The 26467-nt window shown below is 34.3% G+C and overlaps 1 protein-coding gene across 1 annotated transcript in view; it reads right to left on the bottom strand.

The window, feature by feature from the left end:
• Nucleotides 1–26467, bottom strand: part of LOC149792355 (von Willebrand factor D and EGF domain-containing protein-like) — a 105441-nt gene that overhangs the window by 4569 nt on the left and 74405 nt on the right. Inside the window, exons 10-24 of the mRNA XM_089969563.1 lie at nucleotides 22454–22573; nucleotides 20206–20459; nucleotides 18306–18377; nucleotides 17433–17786; nucleotides 16666–16751; nucleotides 15837–15900; nucleotides 15057–15248; nucleotides 14478–14677; nucleotides 13669–13948; nucleotides 12258–12407; nucleotides 11668–11917; nucleotides 9657–9847; nucleotides 5670–5939; nucleotides 3802–3868; nucleotides 3308–3407 (exon numbers count right to left, since the gene is read on the bottom strand). Coding sequence (XP_089825689.1) covers nucleotides 3308–3407; nucleotides 3802–3868; nucleotides 5670–5939; nucleotides 9657–9847; nucleotides 11668–11917; nucleotides 12258–12407; nucleotides 13669–13948; nucleotides 14478–14677; nucleotides 15057–15248; nucleotides 15837–15900; nucleotides 16666–16751; nucleotides 17433–17786; nucleotides 18306–18377; nucleotides 20206–20459; nucleotides 22454–22573 — 2650 coding nt within the window. The remainder of the gene's footprint in view (nucleotides 1–3307; nucleotides 3408–3801; nucleotides 3869–5669; nucleotides 5940–9656; nucleotides 9848–11667; nucleotides 11918–12257; nucleotides 12408–13668; nucleotides 13949–14477; nucleotides 14678–15056; nucleotides 15249–15836; nucleotides 15901–16665; nucleotides 16752–17432; nucleotides 17787–18305; nucleotides 18378–20205; nucleotides 20460–22453; nucleotides 22574–26467) is intronic.

Below are 26467 nucleotides of genomic sequence, written 5' to 3'. Positions count from 1 at the left end.
GAATTTTCTATGAACATATATTCAAGAATATATCATATTGCGACCCATATATCTAAGTAGTCTTTAAAAACAATATTATGAGAAATTGTTCAAGAGGACAAAAACAGGTAAAGGTTAATTTGGGTATTGGTTGAAAGGTTTGAGGGTCGCTTATACAAAAGTTATCTAATCGAACATTACTGAATTGAAGCCGTTTAGTATTCCTCTCGATTTTCTCAATTCTCGCCATTTTTTATATAATTAAATGTTTGACTTATGCAAAAGCTCAATAAACACAAGCTCTACAATTTTTTTAAGGAACTAAAGAATGTTTCCCTGAAATTCGATTGATTTTAATAAATTAACTCCTACCTTAAGAGTCACTTTCATATTCAGGACACATCTTCATAAAGAAATTCCACTTTTGTGTCACTTGTTTGTAATTATGCTGATTTATATTAACATTACTACAAAGAGCACATGTCGTTAAAGAATCAATTTTCCTTGTTTTTTATATGCAATTTTAACTGGATTACGATAATTGTATTTGCCTACTCACACATATCCGTTAATCGATGCAGACAGGAATATAGAATGTCAATTACACTGGTCAACAGTGAAATCATTACTGACTTGAAAAGGCCCTAATCTGTAGTATTTTGGTGTGCCGAACACGAATATAACCGTGAAAAATTTGTATTGGCTCTCGTTTTGAAGATATTCATATACCTCATTTTCTATGTTTCACTGTGTAAATTTCTCCAGTAGGACTGCAGCAACATCCGGAATAATGATGTAACATTGCATAATACCATCATGCTCACATCATCCACAGTTGATTGCATCATTTTCTGATGCAATGCAATACTAATGCCATGCGGCTGCTGAAGTAAGTTGACGTCAGCAGTGTACTATACATGTGTAGGCCTATTATACTAATGCCAGGCGGCTGCTGAAGCTGACGTAAGCAGTGTACTATATAAAGCCCAATCAGATAGGTTCAGCATTTAAAATATTTTAGACGTTGTGCGAGACAGTTCAAGCTACTGTTACATAAAACTTATTATTTTATCCATTTACGTACAATAAAGAACAGTAATGCCTCGAAAGTGTGTTAATACCGCGGACAATTTTTGCTATATTTGTGGGGAAGTGACATTTGCCAACCAGAAGAAAAGTATCAATTCTCAAGTGAAGAAGGCATATCATCTTTACTTCGGATGCAAGGTTGGTGACCAAGACAAGCCTTGGGCTCCGCATATATGCTGTGCTACATGTACAACACAGCTTTCACAGTGGTTGAATTGCAAAAGGTCATCAATGCCGTTTGCAGTCCCAATGGTGTGGAGAGAGCCAAGCAACCACCTAAATGACTGTTACTTCTGCTTGGTTCCTCCTCTTTCCGGCGGAATAACGAAGCGAAAGAAGTCGAGAATAGTCTACCCAAACATTCCGTCTGCATTGAGACCAGTTCCACATGGTGAGGGACTTCCTATTCCAGAACCTCCAGCAGAATATTCTCTTGATTCATCTGACGAAGACAAAGGTGAGTCGACCTGTTCTTCTCCTGGTCCATCAGCATGCAGTGATCCAGATTTTCACTGTGGTGCATCATCAACCCCACACAGAATAACACAGGAAGAACTAAATGACCTGATTCGTGATTTGGACTTATCAAAGAACAAGGCAGAATTGCTAGGATCAAGACTCCAACAATGGAATCTTCTAGAAGAAGATGTCACAATTACTGCATATCGAAAGCGCCACCAGCAATTGGAGCCTTTCTTCAGAAAGGAAAGTAATCTGATATTCTGTTCCGATATTGAGGGCCTCATGAATGCTTTAAAAATCACTCATGACCCACAAGAATGGAGACTATTTGTGGACTCTTCGAAACTGAGTCTCAAGGCTGTGCTTTTGCACAATGGAAACATTCTTCCATCTATTCCAGTAGCGTATGCTGTCCACATGAAAGAGACATACGATAACTTAAGGCAGCTACTGAATTCCATTGAGTATAACAAGTACAGCTGGCACCTCTGTGGTGATTTGAAGGTAGTTGCCCTTTTAATGGGACTGCAGCAAGGATATACAAAATACATGTGTTTCTTATGCGAGTGGGATAGCCGAGCAAGGGAAATGCACTACATGAGAAAGGAATGGACTCACAGGCAGAATGTAGCCATTGGAGAGAAGAATATCCAACACCCAGCTCTGGTTGAGGCTCAGAAAATCTTGCTACCACCCCTTCACATCAAACTAGGTTTGATGAAGAACTTCGTGAAAGCCATTGACCGGACTTTGCCAGCATTCCGATACCTGCATGAAAAATTCCCTCGACTCAGCGAAGCAAAGATTAAAGAGGGAGTTTTTGTGGGTCCTCAGATTCGAGAGTTTTTCAAAGATGACCGGTTCAACAACTTGCTGGAAGGTGACGCGAAACAAGCATGGAATGCTTTTCGCCTAGTTTCTACAAACTTCCTCGGAAATGTTAGGGCAGAAAACTATAAGGAACTAGTAGAAGACATGTTGATGAAGTATAAGAAACTTGGCTGCAATATGTCTCTAAAGATTCACTTCCTTCATTCCCATTTGGATTTCTTTCCTAGCAACTGTGGTATTGTTAGTGATGAACACGGCGAACGTTTTCATCAAGATATCGCAACAATGGAACAAAGATACCAGGGAAAATGGTCCACTACAATGCTGGCTGACTACTGCTGGACACTCCTCAGAGATGCTCCCGAACAGCTGTACAAGAGACAGGCGAAGAAATCTAAGATGTAGTCAATGACTTGATTTTTTATAGGTAGGCTATTACAGTTGACCTTTTACTATTGGAATGCATTTCGTTATGTAAACATTAATTTCTTGCAGATTACAAAAAAACTAGAGCCAATTTTGCAATTTGACTGTCATATTCGTGTTCAGCACATAAAAATTGATAAGAATTGACTAATTTTATTTCAGTAACATGACTTTTGTAAAAATTTGTTGTCCAGTGTTATCATAAGGGGTATCGCTACTCCTACTAGTAATAGTAGTACTAATACTAATATACAGCGTATGCATGCGCATGTACGCGCACACATACAAACGTACATAAATAAACACACATTAATCCGCCCTTAATATATAAGACAAAAATATAAAAGTTCCATTAGACATTAAATACTAGGAAAAAGGATCAATGCATTGTAGTCTAAAGACTATGTAATTTGTTACCAGGAAACTAATCGTGTGCGAAATCAGCTTATGGTCTAAAGACTATGTAATTTGTTACCAGGAAACTAATCGTGTGCGAAATCAGCGTATGATGCACATTTACCTTCTAGTTCGAACTACGAGACAGTAATGCAAAAGGACGCCCACCACAATTACAACCAGTACTGAACCCACGACTGAGGAAATTATCAAGACTGTCGATTCTGAAAGGAATAAAGGGAAAAAACTGCATATCAGATTATGTCTGTGCTTAAATCATGAAGCTAAAATGTTTTCTTTCCAGCTACCATGATGTATTTTATGCATTACGTGCAATGTTTAATTGACATTCGCATTACACCCATAGTGTATTGTGTAAAGGTTCGGAATAATAGTATTTTTATGTTTTGTACAAGCAAAAATCGAAGATAGTTATTGCAATTATCGTTATAGTTACTGTAGGATTTTGTAAGTGGCAAATATATGAGATTTAAGTAACGACGATAATTAATTTCACACGTTAGACTATTATTTAGATAAACAAGAAGAAAGTGTTCGAGAATCAGCTGACATCAGACACAAATTAGGAGAGTTTTAAAGAACATTTTAGATAATAACCTGACGAGACTTGTTGCACTGGAGATATCTTCTTGCTACATCGTCTATTAATAAGGTCAAATCCGTCCTGAAATTTGAAACAAGGAAATGTATCTCTTCACGCTTAGTAGATTTTGTGTCACTTAGTTCGATATTTTGAAGGAATGATGCATCATTAAGAGGGGTATTTTAATAGTGGTTTAGTGTTTATTGGTAATTGTCAATACATTTAATGCCAATAGATAGATAAAGCGTTATTTAAAAAACTATCCTTATCTACACGTACAGTACGTATTAAAATATTTGCAAAACCTAAAAAATGGCAGTTACGTACACATGTCGGAAGAGAAAAAGTTTGATATTGTGCACAAATCACACTGTAAAATCCAGGCGATCTTAGGCTACTCTCTAACAGATATGAAGGCCGACTTGGGTCTTGTTTACGGATAACATTCCTTGTCATATCCTATCATTATGAGGTGGTTTCGTCGTGGCAAACATGGGTGTGAATCCATGAAAGACGATTGGTGAACGAGCAGTAGAAGACCAGAAGAGGCAGCTGATGAAGATGATCTATGCACAGTGATAGATATTGCTATTATCAGGGACACTGATTCGTCAGTTGCTTTTTCATATGTTGCAGAATCATTTGAAGCTCAGAAATGTTATTGCTATGTCTGGATACCACACTTGGTGACAGATAATCAAGCACAGTCTCCGATTGAAATCGCAAAACAGGTACTCGCCAGATAAAGAGTGACACTTCATGTTTAAATCGGATTATTCAAGTTGATATCATTTCCGATTTATTGATCAAATTGTCACAGGTGATGATAAATGGATTTACTGATCTGAATCGTACCGAACAGAATATAGCAAACTTTGGATCTGAGTAAACGAGCTGACATCACAAATAGCTGCAAGTATTTGGACTGTCAAGAGAGTTTTTCAAGAAGACTTTTGCAGTACAAAATGCCCATTCATCCAGCAACATGTTTCCGTCCCTGCTAGTGTTGCTGCACAAAGCTCTAAAATTCTACCAGTAAGAGACCCGGTACCGGATACATCTATCTACTTCATTACAACGTACCGGCGCAAACATCCGCCGTTGTGGCAGACGTGCTTCAGAAGGAAATCATCCAAACTTTACTAAATCCTGCATCCAGCCCCGAGTTCGTTGCAACTAATGTTTTATTCGGATCTCCTTATCAATGTTTTCTGAGCCGCAGACGATATCTTTGTAAGTGTAGTTTTCCAGAGTATAAACAGCATACCACAATATGAACACAAACTGGTGTTTAATATTTAGGATGATCAGACGGAGACAATATGCATAAGTTCGTTGTAAGTACATTTAAAAAAACGATTTGACATTTGGTTACCTAACAAAAAACGTTCTTGGACAACACACTAATATGAGGAACTTGTTGAATACTAGTAGTATATTAATCTGTATCAGTATATGTCAGCTGATTAGTAAGTTTAGAGTTTAAATGGGATTCTAGCTTAAAATCATCCGTAAAATATTATTATTATTATTAATGTTCATATGTGTCCCACTGAAAAGAAGTCTGTATGGATGGATGGATGGATGGATGGGTGGGTGCGTGGGTGGGTGGGTGGGTGGATGGATGGATGGATGCGTACATAACGCTCACATGGATGCATGAATATCACTCGTATAACGCGGTCACAGAGAAGAAATTAATAATTTCGTTAAACGGACCGAATCAGAAATAGTAGGATGCAGTGTTATGTTAGGATCTAAATCATATTCCATTTGCTCCAAATCGTTACTGACGTCTTAATAATGACGGCATTATAAAATATTGACTGTTTTAAAATGATATAAAGTTTAAACGACGTGTGGCATTCGTACAATTACACACCTTCAACGCACACGTTATGTTGAATCCTGCTTTAATACAATCTACACACAAGGAGTCGACTATTAACAAGCTGATGTCACGTCCAAATATCTCTCTGGTATTACCAACGGCAACCTTATATCCTATGGCAAGTGTGTCAAGATCATCAGGAAACTGTACCGACCGCTTGGATCTGACATCTACTATAGGACAGGATATTTCGGCAAAACTGATCCACTGTCCTTTAAGTACCATGGCTTTGTCATCGAATATTGTCTCATTTACTTTTACCTGAAATTGGACAATGCAACACTTTATACATATATAAATTTCAAAAACTGGCATTGATGAATAGACCCCTCAGCCGTTTCAAAGACGCGCGCTTCTGCAAAAATACATCTTGCACGCACGAATACATTACTTGAATGGTATTTGCAACCTAAACTAATACAGTGGAAAAATATCAATGTATAGCGTGCCTTAATTACAAACATTAAACTCATGTAGGAAATGTACAGTATAAACGTGAGTAAAGATTTCATGCCTGACCTGAGTGTTACAAACAACAGGAGGCACAGTACAATCTTTTCCGTTATTCTTGACGATTTTAAGACGATCCGAACATTGATGATGATTGAAAAGTCTCATATTGGACGTAAAAAAAATTCCTCATATCATCCGTTTATTGAACACACACACACACACACACACACACACACATATATATATATATATATATATATATATATATATATATATATATATATATATATATATATATATATATATATATATATATATATATATATGGGGGGGGGGTCGAGGGGTCTAAAGCGTTTGCCTTTACCTGTCACTGCCATATCTATCACATCTGTTCGCTTGTGTTCAATTCTAGGGTTTTATAAGGATTTGCATCTGTGAAAGCTTCCAGTAGCCTCAAGTGGGTCGGTAGCTTTTACCGACGTTTTGTATCTCTTACAGAAATTTTGTTGGCCGGCTTTTTCATCCACCAATTATAATGGCCGCCTTGTATACAGCCTATCCTGCTCGGGGACATGACTTTAAACCCCAAACAAGAAGATTATATATATATATATATATATATATATATATATATATATATATATATATATATATATATATATATATATATATATATAACGAATAACAACAGAAACGAAGAAAGATCGCCGTTAAAGGAAGACTAGTATACACTCTATAGCAAAATCTAATTCAACGGTTACTAACTCAGTGGTCAGTATCTCAAAGTTAGAACTTACGAAGACAGAAATAAAACTTTTATTGAACGGTTTGAGTTTCTGTCCTCGGCCAAACGCATATAACAGAGGGAAGCTGAGAAAGGACACCGAAGAGTTTAGCCGCCGATTAAGACTCAAGGCACATTTTGCCTTGCAGCCAATAAATAAATCAGAGGAAAATATCAGCTGCGACCAACCCGTATTCAGAAAGAAAAGTAATTGGACCCCACCAAAATGTTCAATTCCAAATCTAGAAGCCTTTATCAACTCAGTTGAAAACGACACTTCCAGACACATCAACCATACTAACAGATACTCTAATTTGACAAAAGAAGAAATATATGCCATACACTCACTGAAAAGCAGACCATACATCATAATTAAGTATGCAGATAAGGGTTCCGCTGTGGTCGTTATGAATAGGGAAATCTACATTAGTGAATCAAGTAGACAACTTAGTAACGGTAGGTTCTACCAAAACCTAGATTATGATGCAACACGGGAATATGCAAAAACCATTACTAATAGTATTGACGAGGTGTACCAAATCGGGCACATATAGCAGCAAACGAGAAACTACTTGAGCCAAGAAAACACAAGGGTAGGCATATTTTATCTTCTACCTAAAATCTACAAATAAGGAAACCCGGGCAGACCTATAATCTCCGGTAACTGGCATCCCACAGAAGGGATATCAGAATATTTGGATCATTTTATGAGACCACATGTGAACAAATTACCATCATATCTTCTGGACACGACAGATTACCGCATAAAAAGCAAAACAAGCGAACCATTACTGCCAGATTCGTTGCTTGTTTCATTTGACGCCACATCTTTTGTATACTAACATACCACACAACGAAGGGATACAGGCGTGTAGAGAAGCATGGGAAACTAGAACTGAGGACAATCCAACCACACACTTCCTAGTCCAACTCCTATTAAAGTTAATCCTCCCTAACAAACATGTAGTAACCTACCGGAGACCCAAAATCCTCAAGGACATCCTAGTCAGGGCAAAGCTAATGCCAATTACTAATCAAAACCACCCTAGTCAATCTGGCTCCTATGGCTATAAAATGTGCAAAATCTGTCAACATATGATAGAGACCAGGACATTTACTAGCACAATGACTAGAGAAAACTAAACATACATGGTCCAAACAAAACGAGCAAAACAGGGAATCTCATGTATCTCATCAGATATAAGATCTGTAGCCTTCCGTATGTCGGAGAAACTGAAAAGCTACGCAAAACGATCAACCTTTATAGATCTGATTGGATGACAAAGAAGCTATACAGAAGCCCTGTCGCAGAATACTTCTCCCCATGCCACATTTTCAGTGATATAACACTTACTGCAAGCGCTCACCACCCGAACTAGAGTTCCCAAACCAGGAATAAAAAGCGATCTTACTGGATACGCCGCTTAAAACATTGAAACCAAGCGGTTTAAACCAAGGAGACTAGAAAAAGATAAACATGCACAAGTAAAATTATCTTTTGCAGTCGACACATTTTCTTTTAAATACTTCTCTAAATTTGGTTTATAGCCGCCTAAGATTACTACAATAATAAAATATCCGGGATATAATTTGCGCTTACATAAATTTATATAAAATAACAGATGTCGTTAAGGCTCTGCAATTTCTAGGTCAATACAAATATATTCCAGCATGAGAAACAAGCTGAAACAAACTACTTGAAACGTATTCAAGTTTGAAGGTTGAATTCCTGTAGAAATAGCCATGTAAATTTTCGCAAACATAACCGTTGTTCTGTTTTATTTGTTTGTCTTGTCTATGTTTTGTATTTGCCTTTGAAAAAGACTCATTAAAGAGTTGAAAGCGCTCACGCTGTAGATACTAGTTTCGCACTGTTCGTTGTCAGTTTATTGTATATATATATATATATATATATATATATATATATATATATATATATATAGGCAGAGACGGAGAGAGCAATAATGTTAGTTATATATTAGGAAACTGAGCTGGAAATATTGATCTTCAAAAGGCTGATAGCGATCGGACTGACATTTTAAAAATTAGTTTTTTCGGGAACCGCTATAACTGTTTTCAACTAATTTCCAATCTAAACATATCGAATGATCTGATTGGACCAGTTCCTTTTGGTTGCATCCTATCAGGTAGTGAAGGAGTTAATATGGTTTCGGCTTCGTAAATATGCCAACAACGACTATTTTCGAGCTAAATAGTGTGCTGTATACACGATAAATAATACAAAAGTCCTTAAAACGTTTGAAACGTTGACTCGGGAAGCAAAACTTAATGTATGTAACAGCTGGTCACATTGTATAAATATTATTTATAAGAGAGAATTTCAAAAGCGAATAAATCCAAATAAGAAATATATTCTGAATGTGTGAGCCATATTCACGGAAGACATTGGTTTGCGACTGCCAAATATTTTACAATTTCTCATATTTAACGCAAAACCGATTTCATAATGGTACTTATTCCAAGTACGATTCCGTTAGCGGTTTCTCTCTGGCTCAATTGCACGTTTGATTCTTTTTTCCTAATAAATTGTACAACGTACATTTTGTTATTGTGATATTAGATTTGACGGAGAGTCACCATAATCTTAAACGGAATAAGAATTTCTTTCCAGTGTGCATTAAGAATACAGTTCGCTGTTATTATAGCTAAATCAACAACTACACGATTGTGAGACGCTCCGAATATGATTGTAACATAGATCCTCAAAAATTTGGTTTCACCTGAAAAAGTGATAGACGACAAGATAGATTTTTGGAATCTGCGAAATTATCTCCAAGGACAGAGATGCGGTCACAGCTCGTTTCGTGTAGATCGCAGACTCCTCTGTTTGGAATGCCGTACACATCAGGTGCCTTGTTCAGGTCGACGGAACAATCATTACCGCCATATCCTTTGTAGCAATGGCATTGACCTGTCCATTAGAAAATAGAATAAACAGCATCATTTATGTTATGTCATGTTGTCTCTGTAACTTTTGGCTCCATTTCTCCCTCTTCCCTATACCGCATTACTGTTTGACACCTATGCAGGGCCGTATATATTACATTTTATAGTACATAAATTCAGCGATTGTCTATTAACATGATATAAGGATTAATTTATTGTTACGAATATATAATACATAAAGATGATTTGTGTTTGTTCGTGTTCAAAATGTAATTTTAACTTCTAGGAGGAAACTGCTTATATTATGACTAAGTTCACGAGTGATGAAAATATAACACCACTGAATGTTTTAAACTTCATACAGCTTAGATAATCTAGCCATTTGATTTTACCCTGAGTGAACATACATTAGCTGTGATGTTGTTAATGATACGATAACAATTCATTACTCTTTACACTGTTACATTTTTAAATAAAAAACAGATCCGAATATACAATTTAAGAGAGGAGTCCTCATTTCAAAATGAAATCATATATGACATTTTAATGTGATTTATTCTTTTACAGTAATCCATATGTAGCGGAATACCCTTAATCCAGCCTGGAATGATTATGTGGATTCCAATGCCTGACTATGTACTCATCGTCAATGTCAGCTTGTATGTGTCCAGATTTCAAGAGAGATTCGACTGGTTACATTTTACCAGAAAGACAAACTTAGTCTCTTGTAATCTATTTAATATGCAAGATGATCACCTTCTTGTAACACAAAATGAGAGCACTATTGCCTGCTTATAAAATGGATTTAAACTGAAGATTAGCAAAGCTGACAATTAACTCACAATCACCAGCTCGATAGATAGCATATATTAATTTCGATCGTCATAGACATAAAAGGTCACATTATCTGACAGGTTCAAAACAGCGACTGATATGTCGGTAGGTGAAACGCAGATAAGGATATTACAATTTGTTATATTGTAAGCCCTGATGTTCAGCAAATTTGAAGTAGCTTAATAAAGCTCTCAGTCAAGAGAAACACAAACCTAGCAAGCGACTTTTGAATATTTATTATAACGTAAGTTTTCTAGATAATGCCATATATGATACAAAGCAACGTTCACTTTGATGTAGGGAAAATGCTGTTAAATTAATTGGCACATGGCACCAGTCATAGTTCTGCGCATGCTTTTGGGAATAACTCCTTAAAATTTAACAACTTAGCGAAGGACAATACGGAAACTTTAAGTAAACTTTCTCCGAGCGTGCGTATACAATCCGTGTTTAGTTTAATCGTGTATTAGCAATTTCAACGGATACGACTGAAAAACTATGCTTCGACGAGACTGTTTCACTCACCATTAAGTGTCATTGTAGATCAGTGTGCTTGCAAACGAAATAGAAATGCTAACAAAGGAATGAGGTCAGATTATGTCTAATATGAAGTAGGTTGCACGTTCCTTAATTGTCATTATCACTTGACCTCTTGTCAGTTGTTTGATTTTTGTCAATCAGTAATAAATAAATAGAGACAGACAAACGTGATAAGAGTAATGGAATATTCATTCCATTACACCGATAATGCATTTCTCATACGAGATTATCAAAAGACTATATATATATATTAAAATACAATTCCTCATAGTAATTGTAACTTACATTTTATATATTCATACAGAATACACGATGGAAAATGAGCAAATGATCTAGGCTCTCATTATACAGTAACAGTCCAAATTTTGCAAGAAAAATATAAAATAATAGAAATGCTAAACGTTGTTACGGAATTGCATTAACACAGCCTAATATGCAAGCAATCGTAACATTGTGTATTCTATAAGGCACCTTTAATACAGTCTCCTTGATCAGTGCAGTTCATGGGACAAGCCAAGTCCTTCAGCTCTTGTAACAAGTTTGCACTATATACTTCAGTTACATTTGTTGTTTTGTTGCTCGTTTGTACATCAGAATTCGTACTGACGTTGAATTGTTTAATTATTTGTTCAGGTAGTGGTTGGTTCACCGTAACCTGGTAAATGCATCTCTTCTGCGCGTTGTCGAGGTGGGTAGGTGCCCAGAACATTGTTTTGGTAATCTGCAACAAGGTGAAAATTAAGTTATTTGTTGTCTTATGATTATATGCCATTTAATTTGTGATACAGTGTTGTCTGATAATTATATAGTATCAACTTCAAAAATTAATCTAGAATGATTATTTTAGAGATATTTCAGAAATAAACATTTAGGCTAATCGAACGAGAAAAATGTAAAGGCATACAGGCACCCTCGCAGCAAAGGAACCGATATATACTTGCAGAAAGAAACAAATTAATGAATGGATGAAGAAAGACATTCTTATTTAGAAATTAACAGGACTCCATGATTTGAGGTACATTCACAATTTAGAATATCTTATTCGTTATTCAACATTTTACCAGAGCGTCCTTTGCGCACGTCGCGGCAAATGATTTAGAATCAATGTCGGGGAGTTTTGCGCATTTCTCGAATAGCAAAGAACTGTTTAGATAAGACCAGCATTCGTAGTTTGCACTATCTTCGGTATAATTTTTCTTCGCCTGGATTTCCTGCAATATGAATAATACTGTAATTACGTCAACGCATGCAGTTTAACATTATCTCATTATCATGCAAGCATGGGGTTTGATTACAGGAAGTCTACCATCTAATCTTCTTAACATCAAACTTGTAAATGTGCAAAAGTTTATCTTCCAATGAGAATTTGTTTTTCAGAAGCACGGCCACGTGCACGTAAAACAACGGGTCAAGTCCAGATAAAAATATGGCGACCTGTTTGCCATCTTGTTAAAGAAGAATGGCTAAATCTAGCGTCGCACTTTGTTATCCATCTTGCTTGTTCGGAACTGCGTATAGCCTAGGTTATGCGTAAGCCGGAACAAATGCGGTACATACAGTTATATATAAAGACATTAACATAGTCGATCAGTTATCAAAGCGTTCCATGGGTCTATTCGGGGCACCACCAAAACACAATCTATGGTGGTTCAAGCGTATCGGGTTTTTAACTGGACTTGAAAATATAACGGGCTTGACCTTCACTTAAGATGGAGGAAAAGTTTTCAGTTTTATAAATCTGCAAACTTGCTCTGTAATTTACGAGAAAAGAAAACAATAAAAAAGACTAAGATTAAACAATTTAAACAATTATTGTCATATGACATTTTTCCGTTATGTGTAGGCTACATTATTTACTGTGAACACATAGCGACACTCATATATGTCAACAGATTTCACAATTATATTCAAGTGCAATTTATAGCTTATTAAAATTATACAATTATATAGGTCGATTGCCGAATGCAATTAGAGCTCAATAATCTGCTACTATTATATATGTCGGTTGCCAAGTACAATTATAGCTCAATAACCTAATGCAATTATGTTTCTCGATTGCCAGATGCAGTTAAAATTCAATAACCTGATACAATAATATATGCCTGTAGTCAAATACAGTCATATGTCAGTAACTTAATAAAAATGTATCTGTCGATTACCTGCTTGTTGGAAGATCTGATGCTTTGTTTGGAAAGTCGTATATTTTAGTATCATATTTTCCACATACATCTCTTGCATTACTTTACTTCTGGCTTACAATACCAGCACTTATTCAAAGTTTGTAAATAACACGTTCAGGCATTATGATTTTAAATACAAAAGAACGAACCTCTACTTTAGGCTTCATTAATACAATATATGTTTTCAAAATCATCTGCACTTGATAATGATTCCTACAATTTGAAAGGTATAAATTATTACAACCGCAGGACACATGTGCTTATTTGTTTGTTGTAATAGGTTTCCCCTTACCGTGTTTGTATCATTCTCGCTCTGACTGACATTAAAATCACTAGGATCCAGTTGCATTGATACATTTGCTTTTGTACCTAGGTTTCTGCTACAATCTGAGGCCAAACTGTCATTCAGAGCATTTTCAAGACAAAATTTCCGTGAATCAGGACTGCAGTTGTCTGACTGAACAACATGGCCGTCTTGATTTAATCGGCATACACAGAGATAGTTCTGACGAGGCCAGCTTAACAGGGTCTTGTAGTTGGAAGTGTTAAACAGATCCTCCTCAGGTAACACCCTTGAAAGCAATAATGTAGTATTCAATATAACATTTAATATAGATATGTGATGTAAGTCTATATATATATATATATATATATATATATATATATATATATATATATATATATATATATATATATATATATCTGTGTGTGTGTGTATTGAAGATAGTTCATGCATTTTAGGCAAAATTATCAGATAAATTTAAATAATTTGGATTTTGCAACGATCTTCATTGACATTTAAGACAATTTAGCCATTGTGTGTATATATGTAAACGGTTATGTTTAGAACATATTGTATAACATGAAGGGCACTATTTTATTGAGACAGATATATATATATATATATATATATATATATATATATATATATATATATATATATATATATATATATGACGCATACACGGAGGTTAATGTTTCATGTATGTCATGAATATAACTTGCAATCATTTATGGAATAATTCTACCCTAGATTCATCTTTTGTTGACAAGGGTATATGTCGCCTTAAAGTTAAAACTCGAAATATAAAGGTTGCTTACTGCCAATCTGAGTTAAAGACTTCGAATTTGTCGTAAGGGATAGTTGTTCCATTTCTTAGTACAAAGTCATTATGCACGTCGTTATCTAGAGAGCCACAGAGTCCAAGTGTAGCCATGCGGTCTGATATGGATGGATATATGTAAATGTTGAAAGAAATTCCACTGGTTATTTTCACCCATGACCCAGTGGGGAGATATATCTGAAAGGAAAATATTGATAACTGAAAACGCATCGAAATACTAATAATTTATTTTGTTGTTGTTGTTTTTGTGGTTGTAGGGTTTAACGCCCATTTTCAGCATACGATAGGCTGTACATGGCGGCCAGTTTTAATGGTGGAGGAAGAACCCGGGAAATCCCCGGAAAGAACCACCTACCCTCGAGAAGCTACTGGCAAGCTTTTTCACATACCCACATTGGCCGAATCCGAGATTCGAACCTACGCAGTGCTTATTTTAATAATAGTTTTGTCTCAGTGAAGAAGCAAACCTTAATGCAAACAAATTATGACGTATATTGTGCTACACGGAATGTTTCCTAATACATTTTCTAACATGACATATTTTGGGATACTATACCTGGTAAAAGTTACCATCACTCTTTATTTTTCCCTTCAACGTTCCGTCATCACACTGAGGCATGTAGATCGTGATAGGTATGCTACATCTGTCAACTACGAACACGTCTTTTCCAGAAGCGATGGCCACGCCACACGGGCAAAATGGGGGGCCTTCCCTGAACCCATAGCACGGGTTGGTTCTCATTTGAACCTGTGCCAGAAAAAGATGTACTAAAACTAGAAATCAGGAACGTAAACTAAGTTTACTCCCGAATAATTATCTAATATGCATTGTCACAAACTAATGTTTGTGATTGTCTCATAAGCCATACTATATTTTGTAATAATAGACACGCAAAATAGTACCTGATGAATCCGTAATGGCGTCATGGTGTCAAAGGGGAAACAAATATGTATCTTTCGTCACGTCATAAGTATAACTTTTATTTTTGCATATTTTAAATGATCTTCTGAATCTTCGAAATAATATATGTGTTGCCATCATAATACCTAAATTATGCAATAAACTTCATTAGTGTGATTTGAAACGAAGATTTGCTATGGTTTGTTTCGATGAACAGAGTCGATCTGCAATTTAAGAAAATAAAAAAGTTAAAGAACATACTTCAACGGCATTGTATTAAATGGCTTATAATGGCCCCCTCTTCATTAAGAAACGTTTAGCAGTAACATGGGGAAGAGATGATGAATAATACAATGATCATAATCAGACTGACAGCTGTGTGTTTAAACATTCCCTTCATGAATCTAGATTTTGTAATATTCTAGAGATTCTCACCTGAACGGGACTCGTCCGATGTTTGTAAAGTATGTATGTTCCTTCGTTCTGGTTTTCATAGTAGCTGTAAAAATTATTTGATAATATTCAAAGATCTAAGTTTATCAATTAGTTCATGTGGGGATGACAATACATTTATAGTTATAGTCAACCATGACTGCTATTTGGTCCCTTTCTAAAAGAAAATATATATGAAACGAAATACCCAATCATTCAAATGGTGAGCATTTATATATGTGCAACGAATGCATTCAAATGTTGAGCAAAAAACCTCATGTAGTGTTGTGTAAATCTAGCAATAGTAAAAATTGCTAGTATTTTCATGTATACGTTATTAAATTTATTCAGTATTTAATTTAGTATTAAACACGCGAATGTAATTCAGTCCATTGTTTAAACTAAACACATGTTCACAAAAGCATTGACCCAGTCATGTTCAAAAAGAGCTAGATATCAGATCTATCTAAATCCTTATTATGTTTGATAAAAGGTTTATTCTATACCAATAAATTCTAAAATGTTGCATAGAGAAGATCCATATAATGAACTAAATGATATCAATGTAAATTTCATCAGTGGATGGATTAATATACATTTAGCTTTCCCATCAATTAAAACCATGTACTAATTAAAAGTTATTAAAGCTACATTATAAATGATAGTAACAGATTTAGCATATCCTAATTTATGAAAGTACTATACTATACTACTACTGCTACTACTACCACTACCACTTAGTTGATGACGATGCTTATGCAGTTTTTAACGTTATTTCTAAGGAATGTAGCTGTTAATAATAATAATAATAATAATAATAGCTTGTACGTACCGGCCATCGAATGTTTGCATATGAGGATCACAGATAGCATGACATTCTTTTCCGTTCAAATTGGAGGTATCTGTAATTACTTCAGCCTAATACGATTGAAATGTCAATTAGTTCGAACGTGAACGAAGTAAATTACAAAGGTAAGTTTTAATATCATGCAGAGCTATACACCAGAAAATGCAGAGAAATATATGAGTAATCGCAGGATAATATCGCTTTCGTAGCGTCATAAGACGCTTTTGCTTTCGCAGCGTCATGAGGTATCTTGTGACTTTTTCACACACTGTCACTGTTTCAAAAATACATACAGTTCTACCTAGTGCAAAATATAAATGAGAACTGTTTTGAATAATCGATGCTCTTAACGGCACTTATACAAAACGGGAAGATTGATTATATTTTCAAGAGTAAGAAAAGATCAAGACACAATTTCATTAATGTTATCCTGCTAAAATATTTATAATACAAGGCTGACATTACCAACTTCAGCTTTTTTATATTGAAAACAGATGTCGTTCGTGGAATGTATGAATTGACTTCGTTTTTACCTTCTTAGTCTTAAAAATGCATTGCCATATACCGAAAAATACAATGCTTCTGATAAGTTATAAATGAAAAATTCAATTCTTACGAAAATAATTCTAAAAGGACTTTTAATATTTATGAGGTAAATCTATTACGACCTGATAAACGTATGACTATCAAAGGCAAACAAAGTGATAAAATAATTCAAAGATGTCACATTGAACGCATTATCATTTTGTTACCCGAGTTTCCTTGGGCAGGGTGTAATTGCGAAAGAAGGCATGGTGAAAATTTTCGTCTGTCCTAAATTTGATGGTATATGTTCCGGTTATACTAATGAGATTTTGCCCGTGCTTGATGGCAATTCTGAGAGGATATGACTGATTCCATTTCCACGAACTAATCCGAACTCCGCAGTTTGACAGTGCCGCTGCCGTCGGAACTAAGCACTGATCCGCCTCTGTCTCCGTGTAGAACATATTTACATCCAGAAAACACTCTTCAATTTGACTCTGACATCCGAAAGGTACTGTTAATCGAATTTTTACCAGTGTTTCTTCTAAATCTTGCAGTCTCAAAAAGTCCTTAGATATCACCTGTAATTTTGAAACGTGAATACAATGTGATAAAGATATATTCTTTCTTTCTTGTCAGCGATTTCAAGATTAACTAACATGATTGTGGAATCACGCGCTTTGAAGTGGAATTGTTTCTTATTTCATCTAAATACAAATGGTTTGGAAAATAAAGAAATGAAATAATAACGCAATGAACCCGTTTTTTTTGTATATAAATACATTTTTAAAATTTATTTAATAGCAACGTCTTCTTTCTAATCAGCATTTTGGTATTGAGATAAGAAGACAATGTTTACCTTACTCAGATCTTTTTTCACATCCATAATTTACTTCTGTAAAAAACACATAACATCTTAAATGAAGAATGGAATGCCCTACAATTGTCCATAATTGACATGTTCCTAATATACAAGTTATATTTTGATCTCATGTATATTTGTTAACGTCAATGGTGTATATTGAATTAATAATGAAAATAAAACAATAGAATAGTTCATATAACTCATTGTTTACCTAGAAATAAAGTAACAAAAATACCTCAAATCCAACAAAATATCTTTCACTTGGAAATGTAATGTTTTGTTGTATGGCAGATACCGTACACAATATCTGAAACGACACAAAAGAACACACTTTCAACTTTGCTTTACTAACTGACTAAACACTACTGTTTGCATAAAAAAACTGCGTCATTTGTATGTCGATGGTATGAATGACATGCAATTGGTTATAACTTTAAAGAATATTGAAGCGGAATGTCAAGATTTCTGGTATTGTTTGGCACTTAAATTCTCTCCTTCAAAAAGTATAAGTTTAAAGAATGCGAACGGCTATTAGGACAATGATGTCCTTGTCTTAAGGATACTTGATAATATCAACGTTTGAAGTTTTTAAACGTTTTATATGGATATAATATATTTGTAACGGCATTCAGTCGTTTTATTTATAATATTGTTAGTAGAAAATGTTTGCAGGGGAGATAACCAGTACCATAATACCGATTTTCCTCGATGTTAAATCTACGAGCTGGTACAGATCGCATAGTTAATCGTTTACCTTGTTCATGCACTCCGTTCTACATAATCTTTATACCCAAGAGCCACCTACTAAACGCCAAACAAGAAATACAAATATGGTTATTGACAAATAGTACATGACAGGAAAGTCAAGTCCTCGCCCTATCCATGGTACTAACTATTTACCTAACTTGAAAACTGTACTACATGTCTTGCTACATTGTTACGAATACAAACTATTTTGAAATAAGCTATATATTTTACAAGGCCGTTTAAAGGCTGTATTTTGAAACAAAAGGATGAAATACATTTAGCATGCTGTCCACTCTGTTGGTCTAGAAATACAAAGTACACTTGCTTGGTATGTTGACACTGAAACCAGAGCTGCTACAATTTAACGCTGATTAAACGGAACTGAATTCAAGTATGATCTTGGAGTTTGGACGGGATACAATACCAGGGTAAAATGATATTGCTAAGAGTTTATTATAGAATGTAAAATGTATATGGTATGGTATATAATAGCTAGCCAATAAAAAAGAAAGAAAATAAGCGATTGAACTAAATTTATGTCGGTATAGATCATGTATATTATATAAGAACATATGAATAAGTTGAATTTTAAAAAAATTAAATCTGTTTTATTTTCTAGTTCTTTTCTTGTCTCTCCCCCGCCCCATCTGGTCAAATATGTCTTATAATGCGCAAAGAATATTGACCCTCTGAGGTGCACATATGTAATCGATGAGAAGACCCTTTCAAGGATGCATAAAAATGAATCCCAAAAAGCAAGAATTAAGCTACAAGTATTAACTTTTCCTAAATAAGTTTCACATGAGTCATGAATATTGTCAGTGATTGACTTTATATGTTTTGTTGCTACTCGATAATCTTATTAACCCATACATTATCTTACATACAAGTGTTTATGAAAACTATCCTCTCGGTTACATATACATAACACTGTTCGAGTTGCATATTAGACTGTAGTCACATTCACAATCATGCCTGAAGGCGATATAGAAATCATGCACTGATTAATGTCGATTGCAAACTACAACTAATCGATAATCGCAATTTGTGTGCAGATGGTTTTTAAAATAGACTTCGAGCTTACAAGCATGTATAAACATCTAAATGCAAAAATAAACAAATGTAGAGACCAAAAAGTTTACAAATAAACTCATAATCATTTAAATCTCTTGCTTAATGACGTTAACCAGAGGAAGAAATGTGTTAACAAACATTTTTGAAAAAAACTCTTCTTTTTTGTATTAAAACATTAATTTGATAAAATACACAATCTGAAGCATTATTGGTACGATCCAAATATATGAGAGTAAACTTCTTTATTGTATTAAATACCTGCAAACGTCATTGCATTTCAAGCTACTTTATCTATTAATTAAGTTAATATTTACCGTCATTCCAAGTGTAATTTTCGCCTCAGACAGGTACGTTAAGGATCTAAATGTTTCCCTGGAGGAATATAAAGTATTACCAGAGGACATCAGTATGTACTCTGCTCTTAATCTATCTCTATACCACGTCACTTGGTACAGCATTAAGGGGTCGGTTGATGGATCAAAGTCACAGAGGAAGACCAGTTGATTTCCATGGATTTCAGATCGCTGGATCTCAGACCGTACCACTGGTCTAGACATATTTCTTGTCACTGGAATAGGTAGATTATCCTACTATACTGTTCTGGACTTTTTCATGAAGAAACGTTTTTTTCTATAAGTCATAAACACCTAACGTTTGCAAATGATGTTTCGTTGGACTTTTTCTTTTCTCATCAGAAAGAAAACTAAACCTTTATTGGAACCAATTTAAGATAAATTCATGTTATTATACCGGAAGTGGACAAGCGGGCATTCAACTAATATAAATAAGTATCACGAAACATACATTTGCAACCATAGTTTAATGTTGGCACTCGAAGGATGTGGTATGGATGATGGTATTAGCGATTGTGGTTGTGGTTATGCTTTATTCAATGATACTTTTAAAAGAGGTATGAGCGTTATTTGAAACGTCATTTGTCCGCCAAGAAAAACAAATATCACCATTACCTGTTATAATTTGTAGTTTAGTATCAGGATATTTTACATTAGGGGAAAGTTATTTATTTGTTTGCTGATAATGCCATTTTTTTGTTTATCTTGCATTAATGGGATAGCTCTTTGCAACTGTGCCGAAGGATTGAGAGGGACGAATAAAAACGTTGAAACGAAAAGAGTTTCTAGATTAGTATGAAGATAACGATTCCACTAGCTTATTTCTTTACTTAAAACTTAAATTAATTTAGCAACTGCTTGTTTATATGCTTCATGACATAAGTGTTTAAAAGCAAGAGGTTTTTTATCTGTGGTTATAGGTGTCTTGCTTATAGATCTTGTCGTTTCGATTGTAGGTAGATTCTTTTGTGATTATTTGTACGACCGTCATGTTTAGAAGTCTTTCATACGTTTTTTCTACATAATTGATACTAACCTTATCTTGGTTTCTTCTATCTAATTTGTAATTATTTTTTTACAAACTCTTGCAGACTCTTTAATTTCGTATTATATCCTTTACAACATGGTGATTTATTTAAGTATTCGTGTCTATAAAAAAATCATCTGATATCGTTTGTAAATTTCTAATAAAACCAACACGAGTGAAAATACAGTATCATTCCTGACTGTGCTAGCCATTTTCATCACACTTTAACATCGTAACACACATATACCATCACCACCAGTAACACAGATAGTCTGAGGTCTATATCTGAATGCATTTCTTAAATGGGATTATACTGTTTTCCATCTGAGCCATAACATTAATTGCTCAAACAAGTATTTTGAAATGGTGTTAAAACGATTGTGTGATAGGTCTAGTTTGATTTGAAAATTGAGTTATATTACATACGAATTAATATTTTAATGTAACTTTGATAAAACTCACTTACAAAAGGTTTTTATTATGATGGAAAATAATACATACAAGGTGCTTGTTTCAAATTACCGATTCTGTATGGGATTAATTGCTAATGTACATAGCGGCTCTGGCTTAATGAACGTGCGAGTATATTCGATAGGAAACCAGCACATTATTGCAAGACGAAGAATGATTCTCACTTAAAAAAGCAGATGATGAATTTCTACAGGAAAAGTATACGTGATAGTAATTAGTTTTCACAATTTGGAGGAAAAGAGTGTTTTAACTTGGAGAGAGGGTGTGTTATATAAATTTGGAGGTTTGGTGGTTTAGGGAGTTTTTAAGTTTTGTTTTTGCTTTCGACGGATGATCTTTTTATTGATCCGTTTTATTATTTGAGGGTGGTTGGATATTTTTAAAATGAGAAGCTTGTAACCTGGTGTTTATTGTTTAATTTATTTATCTCGTATGGTGGTTACATTTTATGAAGACTACTAATAACAAAGCGGCATTTCAAGGATGGAAGAGACTATTTAACTTCACAGGGTAAGCCAGAAAAAATATGCGGTCAGAAGCCTCTTTTGTACTTGTGGGAATTTTTGTACTTGTTTACAACAAAATGAAATGTCTAGAGAGTGTCAGCACTTATCACCTAATGCCATTGGGCTTAAGTGTTATTCAGTAAAATATCATCTGCATAAATGTTACTCATCAATGGCAGTTCAATGTATTCGACCATTTATTTACCTGCACATGTTGTTCCACTTCCAGTAAATCCATTCTTACAGTTACAGATATAGCTACCAAGCGTGTTATGACACTCAGAATTCACGTCACAGCTAGCTCCGCCTTTGCATTCGTCGACGTCTGAAGTAAAACAGATACTAAACCATACTTATAATGTGATCATTTTTAGCGATTTAACTTGTACTATTGTTTGTAAACTAAATACCGTGACGCAGAAACTTACATCTATATAAAAACAGCACGATACTAAAATGATGATCCCGAACAATTCTGAGTTTCTTTTACATTATTGTTAGGAAGGAGGAAGAATGTCAGACTACGTAGACTCGAGTATAGTTTTCTTGCTAGAAAAGTCAAGGAATAATGAAGTTAACGCACGTTGCTATCACTGATGTCATTTGTCTTATTTAAGAATCATATAACTTCTTACAACAGTCCACATTCTCCAACGTGTAAACTCAGTTTTAGTCATCTGTACCTCTGACATCTTGGTCCTCGTTACATTTTAAGGAAATTTGCTCATTTCAATGTTCGTCATTTGTCTATGTACTTTACTTAAGGTAATTGTATTAAATAAATTCAGTGTCACAAGAACCTGCCACGTGTTTGCTGTTGCTTATTATGGTGTTTTCTTTGGTCATTTATATTGTTTTGAGACTTAAATCAGTTAGATCTGATCAAACTGTCCGCGTCTTATTGAAAGATCGAGATTCATGATCATCAATAATAACACAAGCGACTGAATCTCGTGGATATGCAGGGAAGCAGACAGTATGAATCAAAGAAAGAAGCAGAGTGCTGCTTTTGTCAAAATCATTTATGAAATTTCTGGACTCTAAAACAAAGTATCCGGATTAAATGAAGTTACAATAATAATAATAATAATGATAATAATAATATTATGGCCGAGTAATTCTATTTTTACATTACTATTTTATAATTTATTTCACATTGTGGAAAAGACACTCATTTCCATACCTTTAGACATGGATTTGTTTCATCTATGATGTAAAGAAAAGGAACTCAGGATCGAGTTTTGAAAAAAAAAGAGCCTTTCAAATGGCAGGTAAAGAGACTTGGACTTTTTCATTTTGTGTCGGATTGCGACTTAACATTTAATGTAATTCATTTCAATTTCATTCAATGGTACCATTATCATTTTATCTTCAAAATGTTTTGCTAAAGTTCCGTTAACCACTAACAAATATGCTTTGCAACAAGAAAAAATAAGATCTAGTCAGAAAAACACTAATATATATATATATATATATATATATATATATATATATATATATATATATATCCAATTTCTATTGAATATCTCTTTCCAGGTATATCCACTTAGTTAAATTATTACAAATAACACCTCTATTTGGCACTATGACGATGTCGGTGTTAATTATGATTCTAAACGAAGAGTTGAGAAATAATAACAACTACTCTCTGATCTTTTAACTTTGAAAGAAACATTCACTGAGCAACTTTTATGCTATAAAATAGTTTCCAAATTGAAAGAAAATGGCGTTAAACCCTAGAACAAGAACAACAACCAAATTGAATGTTTATACAATTTTATGTTGCTTTTCGGCAATTAAAAGAATCGCAAAACCACGCAACGGATGTGAGTCTTCGTTTCAGAAATGACATGAAATGAATTCAAATTTGGGCAGATGTTTCTTAAAATATAAACAATCTTTAGCATATATGATAAATATAAGACATGTACTGTTACTTGCAGCATACCTAAGATTAATGCGAATTATAACTGTATATCCTGTTCACATATAGATCCTTAATCACACAGGTTCCATAATGCCCCTTTATACGTTATATAAACTAATAGGTACTAAATGATACAACAAAAATACTTCGCGTGTTATGGTGTTATATATATATATATATATATATATATATATATATATATATATATATATATATATATATATATATATATATATATAATTTGCATTGAATGAATTGACCACTGCCTGTAATTGAGGGTAGAGGTTTGACCTACCTGATTGTTCTCAGATTTTAGAGATGTTTACTTGAAATGCAGTTCAAGACCTAACCGTATTTACGAAGTTAGAATGTTCTAGAAGTGATCATGGTTACAAATTGACGAAATCTTCAATTTCAAATTACCGATAGCCGTTTTTGTGTCTTAGATCAAGTAACGGGTTCTACTTATATTCATTCATATCGTAAGATCAGAATGAGGAATCATTAGTAGTGTTGTTTAAGTTTTGTCTGAAAGAAATTATTTTTTGAAATTACATTGTTGTTACTTAGTTGAAGACCATAGATCGTAACATTATAAGCTGTTTGATTTGGCAGATGACAATTAATGCCACGATAAACGCAAAGAAAAAAACATTGAACTCTTATAATTAGAACCCTGGACAAATTTGCTTCTGTCTTTATTTCTGTTTTTTTTTCTTCTTTCTTAATTGTCTGAACCTTAAAAATTTATCGCGTAAGAATGTTGTCTTCATATTAATCATCTATGATAATCGAAGACATTTAAGAAGCCCTAAAGCCAATTGATTTCCTTAAAATAATAACCACATCCACGAAGACAGTCTTCTATAAGCAAGTTTGGTTGGAAAATAAAGACATACGTTCATTTCTGCTTACGTAAGTGGCAAAATTCATTATTCGTTAAACGAAAATAAAGGGCATTCTCATTAACACAATTTCCTCTGATATTCCAAATTTCTCTTTAAATGCTTTCCCTAATTCATCCTATTCTAGGGAAAGGTCAACTGTAATCAGTTTTCAAGCCTTGAATGTCTTCTGTATATTTATTTTAATAAGGAGTTTTTTTATGAGCAAATGTACACGGCAATCTAAATTAGACTGTCAAAGTAATTTATCTCAATCCATCAATTGCGAGAGAAAGACATACATCTAATGTGTGAGTCTGAGCGCATGTGTCTTTGTTTATCTAACAGCATCAAGGAAATTGTCAAGTAAACTGAACATTCGTAAACTAAGGTCAGTCTTGGACTGTGTTGGGTCAAGACGATCTGTTTCTTAAAGATTACAGAAGTATCGAGAATCGTCCTAGTGTTACGTGCTCTGAATAGTATCTTTCAAAAGGATTCAAATATCGAATGTCTGATTTCCTTAGCAGCCAACATTGAACATACTTGTCAGTACATTTCAGGTGAAATATTAGCCTTAACCATCCCCATTTCATATTGATTTAGCCGTTTGTATCAAATCAAATTAGGATATAGTATTGAGTTTCTGTATCGACCTAAATCATAGAGCCTGTTTGATGTAGCTGTAAAAGATGAATAATTTCATTTCCTCAAAAAAGGAGTGCGTCTTTAACAGCATCAGCCAAATTGTGAAGTACGTTAAATATTCGGAAACGAATATGCTTTAATTTTTTTAAAGAATTAAGTTTAAACCAAACCATCACATTTTTTAAATATTTTCTTTAAGATTTGTCAGACAAAAATGATCTTTATATACGTGATAATATTCACATGTTAAGCGAAGCAACATTAAAATAAACATTCATATCAGCTGAAAAATGATCTTTGTACGTGTGGTAATATTGAACGACGTAGGAATCTGCACTGGATGCACATGACGTATCAAAATCTGTCCAGTGCCTCCGTTTCCGTCATAATAAAGTACACCTTTTTCTTGCCATATTCTCACTTCATGTCTAATCTGAACATCCTATACGGAAGAGGAGTCGGAGGACTTAGATATCTTATTTTATCCATTCAAAATATATGTAAAAGACGAATGTACGTGTTGTATTCAGAAACGATAACGACATACATTTCTTTTTTTGTCGTACGACTCTATGGTTTGCACTTCAAGCTAGTTCATTGAAGAGTTTATTCAGAATATTGACAGCGAATTTGATCATAGAAATGAAATAAGCCGCTACATGTTATATTCGTTTTAATTACAACTGGTTGTCTTTTACGGTTTAAATACTAGTGATGACGTTTACTGAATCTTATGACAAGCAAAGCTAAGAGACTAAAA

This window comes from Sinohyriopsis cumingii, chromosome 9, assembly GCF_028554795.1.
Source record: "Sinohyriopsis cumingii isolate HCF-2022 chromosome 9, ASM2855479v2, whole genome shotgun sequence".
NCBI classification, from domain to species: domain Eukaryota; kingdom Metazoa; phylum Mollusca; class Bivalvia; order Unionida; family Unionidae; genus Sinohyriopsis; species Sinohyriopsis cumingii.
Note: the sequence above shows the minus strand (reverse complement) of the source record. Positions and strands in the feature narration are given on the sequence as shown.